Source organism: Drosophila melanogaster, chromosome X (assembly GCF_000001215.4).
Source record: "Drosophila melanogaster chromosome X".
Classification (NCBI taxonomy): domain Eukaryota; kingdom Metazoa; phylum Arthropoda; class Insecta; order Diptera; family Drosophilidae; genus Drosophila; species Drosophila melanogaster.
Genome location: NC_004354.4, coordinates 3,460,396 through 3,476,319, shown reverse-complemented (window position 1 = coordinate 3,476,319; position 15,924 = coordinate 3,460,396). Strand labels below are relative to the sequence as shown.

Genomic DNA, 15,924 nt, shown 5'->3' with positions numbered 1-15,924 from the left:
CTGACTAGAAGTAATACACAGTGAAAAAAAAATGGAATTAAATTGTTAAATGTAGATAAATAAGTTGTAAAACATATACAAATGTAACGAAAGGCGACAAAATTCTTTAAAAAATATTTTTTTTTCATTGGCAATCGATGGACAAGTGTCACTCCTTTCTCACAGTGCAGCAAAGTGTGTGAGTGTGTGTGCGCATGTGCAACGGTAATCTGAATTGGCCAACGCCTGCAGCAGCCCTTGTGACTTCAGCGGAGCGCAACAGGCGGAAACAAACTGGCCAAGTGACCGGCCATCGTGCTGGGCGGAGCGGTACCTCTACCACTGGGGGCGGTACGGGTGGCGGTGGCAAGCACAAACATACATAAGTACATACATACGTACATGCATACCATACATTAGTGGTCGTCATCGTTGGACGTCTCACTGCATCGAATTAGCGGTAAATTACAAGCTGCAGCGCCTGTTGCATGTGGCTGCTGCACTCGTACTTTCTGCATACTGCAAGTGCAGCTTTACATTCCGTTGATTGCACACACAAATTCGAGGCGTCTTTCTTTCGGTTTTTTTCTTTTTTTTTCTTTCCTTTGCATAAACACTTTGGTATTAAATATAATTAAAAGCTAAAATCCATTTGGCAATTGTTCAGCCGGAGCGACGAAGTCGCTTGATGGAAAGTTGTTGTTTATGCTTAAGTTGTACATATGTACATATTTCTAAGGCGGAAATTTCTGGGCGACAATGCGACCAATGCGTCCAAAGAGGAGGATTCGTTTGAAACTAGAATCAGCATGGGGTCAACTCGTTAGCTTTTTCAGCTTCAGAGATCCAGAAGTGCATATGTTTATTATATATATATATACATATATATATTTCTTGGTTCGAACTGAACCAATTTGATCGGCAAGCTGTTTTGATTGCCAGCGGAATCGGAATTCCTGCTCTCGTGTTGAAGTCTCAATCGCGTTATCGCCGCACCTGAGCCCCTAAAAACTGAAAACCAGTTTGAGGCCTTGCCACATTCCATTCAGCCATCCAATTGCCACTGCCCACTGTGCCCCGCGCACTCTCGATGTCCCACTGTGCAGCTGTGGCACCAAACAATTAACTTTGGCAACAAACGAGTACTGCGCCGCCAGCAACAGCAGCAGCAACAGCAGCGGCAGCAACAAGACCAGCAATAACAATAACAATAATAAAAGCGACGGACAAGTGCCGACGTCGACATGGGCAGCGACTGCGGCAGAGGCAGCGCCGTCGACAGCGGCTGCGCATGCGCACGTAAACAAATTCTCAGCGGCGCATATTTGTTGCCCGCTTTTTCCTTTGGGGTAAGTTGACTTTTGCACTCATCGTGCAACATGCAGGCTATGTCAAATAAATGCAACCTATTTCTATGCATTTAATAATAAATATAATATATTTTCAATATAATTGAAAAATAATTAAGCAAATGTGTAGCAAGTAAATATTATTAATTATTAGGGCAATACTTGAAATCTGACTTAATTGCGTACTTAATAAGCTAATAAATCTGCTGACAGTGTATTTAAACCATCGCCTTGAAGCTCTTTTATTTTTGTTTTAGGTAATTTCAGCGGCTGCTGCTTTTTTTTTGTGAGTTTCTTGAAAGCAAAAATTAAAAAAACCTCAACAACAACTGGCTTGAGAAAGAGTCGGCGAATGGGCGGCAGACAGAGAGGAAACTATGCGAAGAAGAAGAAGTGGTAAAAAAAAAAAAAAAAAAAAAACAATCCCTGGCGAAACACGCCAACCCAAAGCGACTTTGTTGCTGCGGCTTCAGTTGCCAGCGCGATTTTGAATGGATTGTACGCGCGGCGAGTTCTCAAAAGTCGTGTTTTCAAGCCGATATACATGTGCATATATATACATATATATTACATATAGTAACTGAAGAATCCCAACGAAAGATCAAAGATTGATAGTAAGCACAGCAACATGAAAATCTAAAGGAAAAAAACAGACTGCGTGCGTGTGTGCAATATATGAAAAAATATAGTCCAATAAAAAATCTCTGAATTTTTTGATTTTTTCGATTTTTTCAATTTTTGTTTTATTTTTGTGTGTGTGTTTGTTTGGTATGCTATCAAATGAAAATTGTGTGCAATAAGCGGCGAATGCAGGCCAGCAGCAGCAACAACAACAACAGCAATACCAACGGGTAAATATTTCCAAACAACAAACGAAAAAAAAAACACAAATACCAGGTTCAAGTGTAACCAGTTTCCAGATTCCAAAGAGAAAAAAAAAAATCGTAAAAAACCGCAGTCAAAAATGCCGCGGGCTGTGCGCGCCCAATATTTCAAGTTCCTCCTCAGCAATTTAAATGTAAATTCCGACTCGTTCTTAAGTTTGAAGAACATTCACTGTCGGAATCGAAAAAGTTGCTGCACTAATCGATACGGCTTGCTACATACATACATATGTAGCTACATTAATAACGAAATGATATCTGAAGTTGATTTCGTTACAATAACTATCTTTTGTTTATATTTAAATTGTTTCAATTAATTGCTTAGTTTACAAATATGTATAGAAAAGAAATGATTAGCTGCAAAAATTACAGGGTATTCAGAATTTTATATTCCTTTTGCTTACGACATTCTTTAGCCAGTTCTTTCTGCTTTTTGCGGTGTTTCGTGTTTATCATTATTATGATTATTATTATTTTTTTTTTTGTCTGGTTTCCCATCTGTATTTTTAGTATGCTGGTAAAGCCTTTAACATTTATTCAGCATCATCTTCAACTTAAATGTCAAGCTCGTGTGGCGGCGTCTAACACACTTGGAGAAATTGAAAATACCTATCTTGGTTAGCTTTGGGGTCATATTTAGACATTTTTTAGACTATTAGAATCTCAACGGCTCGTCAAAATTTCAGTCGAAAATAAATAAAACTTTATTTCATTGGCATAAATACATTTCTTGCAGAGGCAACTGCGGCAATTACTTCAATCGTATGCAGGCGGCATTCTAACTGTAAAGCACTTGGCAACGGTCAACGGCAGAGACAGAGGCAGAGGCAGAGGCAGCTGCAAGTGGAACGCACAGGAGCAACATCATTAGCCGGCACTTGATTGCATCAGCTTGGAGGCACGAGATCTAGGCACTGGATATCTGAAATCGGATATCGACAACCAGATGCTGCAGAACCATGGCGGCAATTACTAGCAATGTGTCGCGATTGGAGCCAATGCGCGGTATTTCCATAATCATTGAATCGCCAGAAGTGGCAACGGCAACACCACCACCAGCAACAACAACCGCAACTGCCGAAGCAGAAGCCGCAACAAAACAAGTAGCACCAACTGCCAAGAGCAACAGCAACACTGAAATGTCGCTCAAGTCACAGGCTGCTGGCATGTTGCTGGCATTTGGCGACACAGCAGCAACAGCCAAAGATAATTTGGAAACTAGTTACGACACTGCAGCAAAGTCGACAGCAGCACCAGAGACCAACAAAATCTATCCGCAGTTACTGTTGCGCATTGGCGGAGAAATTGCCGGTGCAACAGCATCAGCAGAAGCAGCAGCATCAGCAGCAACAGCAGCAGCAGCAACAGCAACATCACCGACCATAATCAGCTGCAATGGTGAAATTGCCGCCAGTCAAGCAGCAGCAACAGCAGCGGACACAGCGGCAACATTGCAACACAACAATACGGTGAAGATTCAAATCGAAAGCCAGGGTCAGCAGCGAACACTGGGCAAGCAGATAAGTGTGGTGAAGCTGAACGAGGGCGTGGAGGAGATGCAGCAGCACATGTGCTATTTGGTGGACACCAGTGGCCAGTACTCGCCCTGCGAGACCTTGGACAGTGGCACGGGCAGCGATCTGGAGAATCATCCGCAGCAGCAGCAGCAGCCGCAACAGGTGAGATCACCGCAACTGGAGCTTCATCTGCAGACCACGCGGCTGATGGTCAACGAGGAGGCGGACCATAAGCACAGCCCGCTGGAGACGCCGAGTCCCGTTCCGAAGCGAGCATATAGCCTCACCGATGACAGCGAGGAATGCGATGAGAGCAGCAACTCATCGCTAAGCTGCGATTCCCTGCACTCTGGTGGCCTGCTGCCCACTACCCTGCTGCGGGATATTCGATTCAGGGAACGAGCGTCCGGTCCTCTGGTCACCAAAATCAATGGCAGACCATTGCAATTCGAAACGGATGGCTATTACACATTCCATGTGCGCGAACACGAGAATTTCCGGAGTTTTGGTTCCAATTCCTCGACGGAATACGAAGCGCAGCACTTTACGGATGAGCAGCCGGGTGAGGATTTTGTTGGCTTTCGTGACATTCGAACGGCGGGCAAGCTCGCCGGCAATTCTACAATTAAATCCGCCAAGGGAACCGTACGGGGCGTCAAGAATCGTGTGCGCAATGGAGTAGCCACCTTCTTGCAACTGCAACAGCCCAATGTCAAGGTGAGATTTGCTAATAAGAGTAAGCAACGAAATCAGGTTGAATACTTTGTTTGAGATAGTCTTTTCCAATGAGAAAAACAGCGAAACAAAGCCCATTCAACAATAAAAAAAAGGCATGGAAAATGTGCAATGTATTCGTTGAATGGATACATTAAGCGAATTCATTAATTGCAATTGCAATTTAAGTGAACAATTTCAGCAATGAAAGTCATTGCATTCACCATTGGCACTCAAAATTTAAAAAAAAAAAAAAATGTAAGAATGTCAGAATGTCAATTCCGCCTTAAATCAAAATCAAATTATTTATCGAATTTAAAAATATTTTCAGTTTCGTTTGTATTAAATTAGCGCATGAGAAATTCGAATAAATATTTGAATACCACAAAACTACAATATTATGCGCCAACTTTGAATATGATTCACACAAACACTCATTCAATTGCATGTGGGGGTTATTCATTGAGAAAGTTTTTTCGGTATGGATTTCTTTTTTTTTTTGTGTGTGTGTATTTTTGAACATTTTCGTATTTGTTGTTTAACTTTTGCCTTTGGGTCGCTGACTTTTTCACACCTACACTGGAGATGCATTCGAAACTAAAGATACAAGTATAGTATTGCAGTTGGGCGTCATTATGCAATGCTGATTTATATGTATATTTAAATACATACATATATATTGCATGTGAGGGATCGTTTGTTGGCCTGTGTGAAAGTGAATCCAGACATTTCGGTGATTCATTGCCGCCTTTTTTTTATATATATTTTTTTTTTTTATTTCATTACGATTATTATTGAGAAATTTCTTTCACGAAAGACAATTAACACCTGACTGCCGCTGTCTATTTGCGGAGCTTGTTGTTGCTTGATTCGCCATTAAGCGGCTTAATATGTCGCATACGCCCTTCATTTCTATATGGATATCAAATCCGAAAAGGCAAAAGAAAGCTAAAATGCTGACGGAAGTACAAAGCCAGATAGTCGGCTAGATAAGTTATACATATAAAGTTTGCCTTAAATGATCCGCCACCTGACTAATTGCAAGTGTCTTTTTGTCTCGTTGTCTTATTTCTCAAACCTTTTGATTTCGGTTTTCTCTTTTGTGGAAAGTTCTCTTCTAAACGAGGGGGGGTTCCAAAAAAAAAAAACAAAACGAAAACCAAAATTAATTGACCTATTTTTTGGTGGAGGGGAAGCGCGTCGAATCGCAGTTTTATTGTGCCAGAATTGGCCACGCTCGCACTTCTGAAATACCCTCGATTTTTTTTTTTTGCCCTGTCATCGGGTTGATCTCTGGCCTATTGTATATCGCTTTTAAACGCCTTTTTAATGTGAGTTTTGCGAAATCAATTTACCAGACAGGCGGTATCGAGTTAACCCTGGACATTGAGCAACTATTACAACATCTACCTAATAATTGGTGTTCGATCTGATTGGCTAAGTGCCACGCGGGCAGTTAAAACTTTGATGGTAGTTCAATAATTTCAAGTATCGGTACATTTTCTATTATCTTACATTACATTTATTACCATTTGTGTAGATTCCAAAACCTCTGTGGCATTAAGCAACCTTCGTGAATTTATATAAAATACGACGACAACTCTATCATAGGGCTGTCACCCCCATGAACTTCAAGGGAGTTCATCAATATTTCATCCAAGACTCAATCAAATATATTTGACTGCCTTCTCAACGAATTAAATGTCAACTTCTTTGGCGACTCACACGTTTTTGTTTGGTGATTTTTCTTAGTCAAATTAGCAAAGCCAACCTTGAAACCAAAATCAATGTATAATTATTGCTAAAATAAAAAAAAATGAAAGATACCAAAAATTATTTGGCTAAAAACAGCTTGCATAATTTGTTCAAGAAACACACAAATTATCATAATAAAGAGCCACTAATGCGTTAATTATGCAACAACAACAACAACAACAGTAACAACAATCGGATATACTGAGCAGACAGATCGAATTATATTTTATGGGCCGCAGCCGATTCCTTTTGCCTTTTGTTTCAGATACGAGTTTTTTTGCATTTGGAGTGGTGTCATTAAAATATCATTTAGCTAATTTGAGTTTGAGCACACACATACATACATACATACATACATACATACATACACACATCTACCAATATAATTTTGTGAACAATCATGTCTAAGTTTAAGCACTAATCGGTTTGGCCAAAAAAAAAAAAACGAAAGTTTATGTGTGTAATGACCCGATAACAAGCCCACTTGCACACGAAAGTCCCCTTCCAAAGATTGAAATTGAATATTTTAACCAAAAATTGCTATAGTAATTTCACTATATTATATATAGCATTTTACAGCACTACAGAAAAGGTGGCAAAAAGACCCTTTCAACAAAATGAGAAAGTATTTAAAATTTGCTGGCCCTAACTACTAATTTTCCTATTTAAGTTGTTTGTTGTATAGTTTAAATTGCAGGAAAACCTTTTAACCTGCTCCCAATTGAGTAAACGAATAAAGAGACAATGGAGTAATTTTATGTCATAAATAGCAAGCTTAAAAATTAGATAAAAAGTAACAATTTATCAGAATAAGTAATCCCACCATTTTTTGTTCCGACAAATATTTCGTATTGAAGATTCACTTGAAAACAATATAATCCCGTGTAGAAAAACTTTTTCATTTGAGTAACAATGCATATTTTTCTATGCGCCTTCAAACGAAAGTGAAAATGAAAACGAAAATGTACTCTACGTGACTGAATTTCAGATTTAAAGCATATTTTTGACGATCTTTTACGCCGTACGAGAGTAAAATATATAAAGATACACTTCGCACAATTAGGCAGCTAAAACTTGTGCGGGGCGTTAGCTGCATTTCAATTTCAATTTGCATTCAGGGCCAAAAGAAAGAAAGCCACGAGAGTCACTCGAAATGGGCTTATTAAGGTATCCATACAATTATTGCCAAATTGAAGCTCGTCGGTAAAATAACTACAAAAAAAAAAAAAAAAAAAAAAAACACAGTCTGGAAACTGAATACAAAAAAAAAAAATCTCAATTCGTAACCAAACGAAAGTGAAATGTTTCCACTCGATTCGCGTACGTGTGTAAATTTATGCAAAAAGAAATGGGCTTTGGTGCGGGGGATGACAGCATATATTTATATATATATATATGTACATATATATCGGTAGAGTTGGGTGTGAGAACCGATTGGTAGACAGATCATGGCGGTACCACTATTCAATTCAATGCCATAAAACAAGTTGAACTTTGTTGAAATTTGGTCAAATATATATATATATTTGAATAGATCGATGCTGTGCAAAAGCGAAAAATTTCCCATGCGTTTTGCACAAAAATCCATCGATTGCCATCGGAAATACGCATACGGGTTATGGGTTATGCAACGCAGTGTGTGACGTATTAATTGAGATTTTTTTTTTTTTTTTTTTTTTTTTTTGGGTGTGCACAACTTTCGGTGCTCCTTTGAGTCCCAGATCAAAAGCTAGAGATTGCCAAAAAAAAAAAAAAAAAAAAAAAAACTGCCTTGTCGAACAAGTGACCTGCTTTCTCTTTCGCTGCTCTTAAAAAAACAGTTGAAGATATTGTTTTTTTTGTGCTTGGAGTTCTGCAGAAGATGGCCAGATTTTTGAGTTGTCATTTGGCCTGCGGTTCACAGTTCACAGCCTTGTTTTCATTTGCACAATCACATTCATGCTTGTGCGCTATGTTTATTTACATTACAATTAGATTGAATGGCCAGATTTTGAAGTGATTTGGCCTGCGGTTCACAGCCTCATTCATATTCATTCCCATTCCGTTGGGTATTCTCGCGAACATGTTCATTACACTCAATGGCTTTGAACTCTCGTCGGCGAAGGAGCGACAAAATGACGCTTAATAGCAAATGGCCATCATTAATGTACCAGTTTACCAGCTTAACATTTTGTATATGCCTCCGCCGAGCGGCGTTATGTTTGGATATAATATGCCATATATTAAATAACCGCCACCTGAGGCGATTTTGCGACTGGGATCCATGGGATCCTCGATCAAAGGGGGGGCTGGCAATTCGACTCGACTTGCAACTTATGCAAGTGCAATGCGCCGATGCAGTGCGAAAAAGGTAGAAAAGTGATCGACAGGTTAGGTACCGTGCAGATTTTAATATTTCCATTTTTAGATATATTCTCATATCCATAATCATATTTCATTTAATCAAGGCTCACACTAAAGTTTTGCTCAAATTTGAAATGTGCACCAGCTTGCCTCTGAAATTTCATATCGCAAATAGTGAAATAAATAGCCTTCATTATTTATTAATTAATTCCAATTCCCTTGTGAGAGTGTTTTAAAAGCGACATTTGCAATTAATTTGATACCATTTCTCATGTTCAAATCATTTCATATCATTTCACCATCATAACTCTCTGTGTTTTGTTTGCCAAATGTCCTGCTCTATTAATTTATTTTTCTTATACCAATAAATCATTGCAAAATAGTCGCCTTGGGAAATTCGATCGTGTTCAAGGTATCGACTGTCTTCGCCGATGAAAATCTAGTTAATCAGGCTGTCTAACGGAAGAGAAACCCCCCTCCCCTCCCCCCTGCCACTCACTAAAGGCGAATGAAAAAAAACTTGTTGGCCAAATCGAGAAAAATGTTTCGCATTGTGCCAAGTTTTCACTTCGGACATTCATTTGCCATTTACACAAATTGGCTATGCGTAATTTTCAATTGAATCCGTTGTGATTGCCGTCAGTTGAATTAGTATCAACGAATTACAATGGATGGCACTGAAAGAATCTGAAAGAACTCTCTAGTCCAGGCTTTAAATGGTATCCGCTAATTAGTATGGCAATGAAATTGTCTTTCGTTTCGTTTAACAAGTATTTTTGCTTGGCAATTAGCGGGCGTTTTGTAATCACAATACAACACCATGTGGCTCAAGTGTTTTGGCCAAGGCTGTTACCATTTTGCGGCTCCGTGGGGTGAAGGTTAAAGACAAAAGGCGATGGAGCAAACCGAAGATGCCCTCGATCTATTGGCCTAGCTACAAGTTGGCTTTTGTAACAGACATCGTATTTGGGGTGTATGAATCCAGCAAATCGAGCTCATGACAAAAACGAATTATATTATTATATATTATTATTTCAATCATAAACATTCGAATTTTTAGTTTGGTGTGGGGAGCACTTTGCCTAAATTTTCTACTAAAATTCTCAATCCATTAACATCCAAACATTGAAACTTGTCCAATTTCAGAACTATATGGAGAAGGATGTGGGCAAAGTGGTTTTGTACACCACCAGCATGGGCATCATCAGGGACACATATGCCAAGTGTGCCAATGTTAAAAAGATTCTGCGCACACTGCTAATTAAATTCGAGGAGAGGGACATTTTTATGAGCGTGGAGTATCAGCAGGAAATGCGCGAAAGGATGCAGGACGAGACCATCCGGGTGCCACAGCTCTTCGTCGAGGGTCAGCTCATCGGGGTAACTAATAAGCGAATATTCTTCAATGAATATCTAAATATTTAACAAATTCATTATCTGCAGGATGCCAATATCGTTGAGCGTCTGAATGAAAGTGGTGAGCTGCGACAGCTGTTGAGACCGTATAAAGTAAGTTATCAAATATGATCGCTCTAATGTGGGTTTAATCAAATGTTTTACCGCTTTTACAGTCGATTGCCACGGCGTATACGTGCCAAACTTGCGGCGGATATCGCATGCTGCCGTGCCCCGCGTGCAACGGTTCCAAGAAGTCAATGCACCGGAATCACTTTACGGCGGAGTTTGTGGCACTAAAATGCATGAATTGCGATGAAGTCGGGCTGATTAAATGCCCGAATTGCTGAGGAAAACGCTACAAAGCTTTTTTCTAGCTATAGTGCTTTTTTTTTCTATCTATATCGAAGACATATTTTTTTTTTTTGTGCGCAACTTTTGTAGTCGCTTATTATTAACAGTTGTGATATTTGAGAGCAGTTAGAGCCGATAAGGAGCGGCCGAAACGGATGCGAAACGAAAAGGAACGGAACGGAACGAAACGGAACGGAAACGACACACACACACACACACACACACACACACACACACATAAAACATGTTCACGTATGTGAATCGAACAAATAAAAAACGAATTAGGCATTATGATTTGAATTTTTTTTTGATTTGAAGCATGTTTTTGGGCATTCATGTTAAAGTGCTACTACAGTGCCACCGAAACGTATGCAACACATTCTTAAGACTAATGCCACACACTAAGCCAAATTTACAATGCGCACTATGGGGCATTTGGCCTGTTTTTTTTACAAAAATTAATACCTCGTAAACTATTGGAGATATTTGGATGAATTTTTTTTTATGCGTTACACATGCCTCCAGGAATATTTTGGAAAAGTGGGCGTGCCCCAACGCCGCCCCAATTTTTTTTTTTTTTTTTTAATAATATATTTTTAAAGTTTATTTTAAATTTCAATATTGTATAATTCATAACCGTCTTCCTCTTCACAATCAGCAGAGTCTGAAGAATTTTTATAAGGTTCAAATTCGCAAGCTAACATTTGAATGACTTCTGGTGGAAGAGATAGTCGCTTATGTTTTCGCCTCTTTAAATTTAGTATCCATTGCTCTGTAAAAGACATATGCGAAGCTACTAATGGTTTCTGCCTTGGCTGGGTTTAACAAAAGAGTTTTAAGTATGGTTGCAAGATCCCACAGGCCGCGCTTCCGTGCAGCTTGAACCAAAAGATGTTCGTTGTGATTCGGCGCCCTTACGAGTTCATCTGCTTGCTGTCTTCGGCCACTCAAATTTTTTAAATAATATGACGTTTTCGGGAGTCCAGCTAATATTCTTTCCTTTTTATTTTTCTCCTTTACCTTCAGGACTAGGTGTTCTTCTAACCAATTTGAAAAAAATTTTAAAAATTCATTTATTTTTCGATTGCATTTTCTCCAATTTCGCAAAAGATTGACTGAAATCATTCGTTATTATTATTATTAGTTAATCGTTCATTTAAGTCTAGCTTGCTATCAGATAAATGCCCACTAATAAAAGTGCAAATAGAATTTTCCTTCCACTTCCAGCAGGGCAGCATTGGAAATCGAGATATTGCTCCCTAAAAAATGAAATTTCTCAAAAAACCGCAAAAAACGCACATAGAGACTACCTGATATGAGTTAGGAATTGAACACACTACAACATGGATATAAACACTTACTGAAAAAATTGTTGTAGCTCTATTCAAATTTGAAAATTTTTTCAAACAACTGCATGTTGACACCACTTGCTAAATGTACAAATTGTTAGAAATAGGCGCACACAATAAACAATATATTAATAACAACACATAATAAGAACCTAAAGATTGATTATCCATTTCAAATTATACTCTCCTTCTTCTTCTTTTTAAATTTTAACACTTTGAAAGTTAAGCTAAATTTTGCTCGCAACAGCCGACTTTAACAGCTGTTATTATAACAGAGCATTGTTAAATTAACTTATGCGGGCTATATCATAACACAGTTTAACGTATTTCCAATGTATTAATACTAAAATACTTCAAATTTGCATACTTGTGAAAAACACATTATTGTAAAAAAAAAACAGGCCAAATGCCCCATAGTGGCAATGCATGAACAATACGTGTGCTGTCACTGTATGCGTAGAAATGAGCCAAAAAGTACCAGAAATGGTACCAAAAAGTAAAATTTGCAATCTTTGGACACTTTACTATCAGAGAATATATATATTTATTTTTGTCAAATTTTCGTATATATTTCGAAACATTTTTCATCCCAATCGAATTGCCTTTGCCACTTAATTCACACACTCATTCGTCACAGTCAACTCAGCTTGTGTACAGCTTTTATTGTTGCTCCAAAATTCGTTGTCCTTGCTCGTTAACTGCATTCTTTGGACTATCTTTCAATTCCGTTTCGGTGGTATTGTTTTTAGCTTCAATGGATTCAAATCAGGAGATATACTTTCAGCCGCGTTGTATGTCAGGTACAAATAGATCAGTAGTAGAAAAATTCTTGTCTTTGATATTCATAATTTAGATCATATGGAGATGCGTGGCAGCGGCGGATCGAATCCCTTATCGCAACACTCCGAGCTGTCGAATGCTGATGGAGAGCGCATCTGTTGGATATGCTTCGCAACTAGCGAAGATAATCCACATGCCCATTGGGTGCAGCCGTGCCAGTGCCGCGGTGACACTAAATGGGTCCACCAGAGTTGTCTATATCGCTGGATCGACGAGAAGCAGCTGGGTGATCGCCGGCAAACGGTGATTTGCCAACAATGCCAAACTGAGTATATAATGGTCTTTCCCCAAATGAATCCCATTGCCAGGGTGCTAGAGAAGCTGGATTATGCAGTTAGGCGAATTTGCCCATTTTTGGTGCTCGGAATGTTCTTATGCTGTATATACTGGATTGCCCTTACATACGGAGCATTCACTATCATCCAGGTGGTGGGTCAAGATCGCGCAATGCAGTTGATGGAGAATAAAGTCATCCTGCTAGTGGGTTTACCCTTCATACCGGTGGGATTGATCCTATTCCGGCTGGTGCGATGGAAAGATGCCGTCTTGAAGGCCATGCGCAGCATATATATATACATTCCGCGCAAATTGCCCTTTTTCCACAGGACCAATCAGTCGGAAGGTGCATCGAGGGACTTGGGTGACTTGGGTGACTTGGATGACTTGAGCGTCAGTTCGAGCAGTTCGATCAGTTTGCCACCAATCCAACATAATCCGTCCATCACCGAACCCTTCTACATCTCTCGTCTCATTTGCGGAGCATTTTTTCTACCAACTTTTGCCACAACGGTGGGAAATGTGTTCTTCGGTAGGCTGGACGATGCACTGCAGCGCACCATACTCGGTGGTATTGCCTATATCGGAATTAAGGGATTGCTGAAAATGTATCTCGACCAGAAGTTATATCTCCGTCGCTTAGGTCGTTGCATTTTGAACTACACCGATGAAAACGTACGGATGATTGATCAGCATACCCAGGACAATAGCAATTACAATCCGAATCAAGGATCGAATGACGATGATCGCCAGTTTGCCGGATTTAATGAGAGCATAGATGATAGCTTTAGCGTGCACACCACGGACTCTGCGGTTGGTGACGCGTCCAGCATTCAGATCGTAGTCCAATGAGCTATTATGATAAACCTTTTGGCCAGGAAGTTAGATCCATAAGTTTTAACGACTTTGGCAACGAGCATGGCTAATCACTTTTTTTGGCAATAAAATAGTGTATACATTTAAAACTTTTAGAAAACTGCAACTTGGAGATATACAATACATAGATGACGCATCATCTATTAAACAGTATATTGTTATATCTTTTAATTTAAATACATTGAATTCAAATTTTTGCAAACTGTAAGCACTATAAAATTGAATTTTATTATTTAATTGCGATATTTCCAATTGTCAAGATCCAAATGCGTCCTATAGAATGGCGCCATGGGACAGGTTCGTTTGTATGATGGACAAAAGTTGGCGTCTATGCAGCAGCGGTAAGTGTTAGTGATCTTATTGGGCACAGCCTTCAGGCTCTCCATAAAGATATCCGAATTGGTGTGCAGACGGTGGAGGAATCTCTTAAAGCTTTCAAATGTCAACTCTCGATATCGTGCACATTTCTTATCATGATGATGCGGAACTCCCTCGCAGAACACCCAAGACCGTTCCGTGATCCTTTTGTGCTCGAAGTCCCTTAACATGCGACGAACCAGTCTCGACCTTCGATATTCCGGCTGTCCAATGGCAATGATCGCCTGACACAAAAGTGTACCCTCCCAAATCAAGGAGCAAATCTGTAAGACAATTAATAATCCAGATTTATAGAAGAAAATGCAACTTTCAAATATCAATCGAATTGTTTCGTCTTCCCAAAACCAATCAACCGCTCATTACCTCCGGTAATTGGCCAATTTCGCCGATGCGATCGTTTTCGGGCATATTACAAATGGATCGACGCAACCAGGGTGACAGGAGTCCAAAACGTACTTTTTGCATCACCTTGACCGCGTGCTTCTTGCGTTCCGTCCAGGAGTAATTCAACCAGTGAAAGACGGCGAAGAAAATCTCATCCTCACTATTAACACACAGCATGTCTTGTTCCAGCAAAGTGGTCACTTCATTCACATCGAATTCGAGAAACTCCCAAGATGCCACAATTGGTAGAAAGCATTTTCGCAAACGCGATTGCATTACAATCATAATCTCCGGGCAGCGATAATCCTTGGCCATGATGTAGGCTTGAAAGGCATTTATTTCCCAAATGTCATAAACTCCATCTGCCGAAAAGGTGGACCAGGCCTGTTTTATCAATTGGTGAACGCCCAGCCAATGGGCTGCGGCATAGAATGATATTAGATTTTGGCCAACGACAAAGGTTTTCTCCTCGTTCAGCATCCATTCGTAGATGCGTATTAAAACGGCCATATCGATTTTTTGCACTGGCATTTGCAAAAACTGACTCGATATTTTGCGAAAATTTCTCGCAAAATATGTGAACAAAATATGGCTTACGAAAAAGAACCTCGACTCAATCTGAATCTCTAGATCGTCGAACCAGCACATCTTTGTCGCCTTCCACATGATTTCATTATTATCTGAATATATATTAATCGATTAATTGTAGCTGAGGTTGTTGCGGAACTTACTCATCCGTCTTGTGCATCTGCTTAAAATGTTCTCGGCACACGATTCGTCCAACTTGGAACTCATCGGTTTCCAGATAATCTCATAGTCACGAAAAGTGCCGCCGGCTCGTAAGATGGGATCCACCTTAGGGCAATCAATTTGAAGTGGAATATCATTGATGCTAAAGGACGTGCATATCCTTCGATGGCGTCTTTGTCGTGAAATGTCCAAAATGTCTGCGAAATCGGCATCAACTGTCTTGGGTAACATTAACGGTGGCGGAGGACATGTGATTCTCTCGCTGCTCGACGTACTGGCGACAATAAGACCACTGCTTTCCGAAATACAAAGTTTTGACGTATTGGAGATGGGCGATGATAACTCGGGTTCGGCGACCTGTACCAAACTACGGCTCAACGGTAGCGGAACGATCTGTTCGTCTATATAACGATACCAATACCAATTGGGGGTCAGTAATTTATTTTTAACCTCTGCCGGCGAGATTTCCTGCTTCTGCTCCTCCACTTGTCTTTCATACTCTTGCAGTATGTTATTCCACTGGTTTTTCTTTGACTGATCCAAAAACATTATTAAATGTGTATATTAAATATGTAATAATATGAAATATATGCACTAAAAAAAAAAATATATATATATTTTTTTTTGTAATTTGCAACAACAAAGAGGTTTTTCAAGGCCAACTTTGAAACAAAACATTTTTCGTTGATTATCCTTAAGTTGCACATATGCGAAATTCTATTGCTTTGCATTCTAACCATTTTACACAAAGATATTCTCGCACATAACGGCACAATCCATT

The 15,924-nt window shown here is 39.5% G+C and overlaps 3 protein-coding genes and 1 long non-coding RNA gene across 8 annotated transcripts in view, besides 2 other annotated features; 2 read left to right on the top strand and 2 right to left on the bottom strand.

The window, feature by feature from the left end:
• Positions 1-15,924, bottom strand: part of lncRNA:CR44999 (long non-coding RNA:CR44999) — a 149,629-nt gene that overhangs the window by 46,468 nt on the left and 87,237 nt on the right. The window lies entirely within an intron of this gene.
• CG12206 (uncharacterized protein) lies at positions 1,796-10,583 on the top strand. Of its 3 annotated transcripts, none has more exons than NM_130704.2 (5): positions 1,796-1,942; positions 2,949-4,446; positions 9,688-9,921; positions 9,985-10,050; positions 10,113-10,583. In NM_130704.2, exons 2-5 carry the CDS (start codon positions 3,172-3,174, stop codon positions 10,284-10,286), a joined length of 1,749 nt encoding a protein of 582 aa, NP_570060.1. In that variant the 5' UTR covers positions 1,796-1,942; positions 2,949-3,171; the 3' UTR covers positions 10,287-10,583. The 3 variants fall into 3 exon arrangements, with proteins under 3 accessions (NP_570060.1, NP_726865.1, NP_726866.1); NM_166973.2 differs by having other exon boundaries at positions 1,796-2,179; NM_166974.1 differs by lacking the exon at positions 1,796-1,942 and having other exon boundaries at positions 2,870-4,446.
• Positions 10,713-12,058: a mobile genetic element.
• Positions 12,060-12,107: a mobile genetic element.
• On the top strand, positions 12,276-13,846 carry CG16781 (uncharacterized protein). 2 transcript variants are annotated; one of them, NM_130703.3, is made up of 2 exons: positions 12,276-12,430; positions 12,493-13,846. In NM_130703.3, exons 1-2 carry the CDS (start codon positions 12,394-12,396, stop codon positions 13,605-13,607), a joined length of 1,152 nt encoding a protein of 383 aa, NP_570059.2. In that variant the 5' UTR covers positions 12,276-12,393; the 3' UTR covers positions 13,608-13,846. The 2 variants fall into 2 exon arrangements, with proteins under 2 accessions (NP_570059.2, NP_001259211.1); NM_001272282.1 differs by having other exon boundaries at positions 12,276-12,439.
• CG10801 (uncharacterized protein) lies at positions 13,820-15,728 on the bottom strand. 2 transcript variants are annotated; one of them, NM_130702.3, is made up of 3 exons: positions 15,125-15,728; positions 14,373-15,073; positions 13,820-14,272 (listed from the first exon to the last, which is right to left on the bottom strand). In NM_130702.3, the coding sequence occupies exons 1-3, from the start codon at positions 15,690-15,692 to the stop codon at positions 13,865-13,867; spliced, it is 1,677 nt and encodes a 558-aa protein (NP_570058.1). In that variant the 5' UTR covers positions 15,693-15,728; the 3' UTR covers positions 13,820-13,864. The 2 variants fall into 2 exon arrangements, with proteins under 2 accessions (NP_570058.1, NP_001259210.1); NM_001272281.1 differs by having other exon boundaries at positions 14,466-15,073.

Coding starts and splice junctions, on each gene's coding strand:
- CG12206 (NM_130704.2), top strand. CDS start 3,172: ATGGCGGCAATTACTAGCAATGTGTCGCGATTGGAGCCAATGCGCGGT. Junction 4,447..9,687: donor TGCAACAGCCCAATGTCAAG/GTGAGATTTGCT, acceptor GTCCAATTTCAG/AACTATATGGAGAAGGATGT. Junction 9,922..9,984: donor TCGAGGGTCAGCTCATCGGG/GTAACTAATAAG, acceptor CATTATCTGCAG/GATGCCAATATCGTTGAGCG.
- CG16781 (NM_001272282.1), top strand. CDS start 12,394: ATGGATTCAAATCAGGAGATATACTTTCAGCCGCGTTGTATGTCAG. Junction 12,440..12,492: donor TCAGCCGCGTTGTATGTCAG/GTACAAATAGAT, acceptor TTCATAATTTAG/ATCATATGGAGATGCGTGGC.
- CG10801 (NM_130702.3), bottom strand. CDS start 15,692: ATGTTTTTGGATCAGTCAAAGAAAAACCAGTGGAATAACATACTGCAA. Junction 15,074..15,124: donor CAGATGCACAAGACGGATGA/GTAAGTTCCGCA, acceptor ATATATATTCAG/ATAATAATGAAATCATGTGG. Junction 14,273..14,372: donor AAATTGGCCAATTACCGGAG/GTAATGAGCGGT, acceptor ATTGTCTTACAG/ATTTGCTCCTTGATTTGGGA.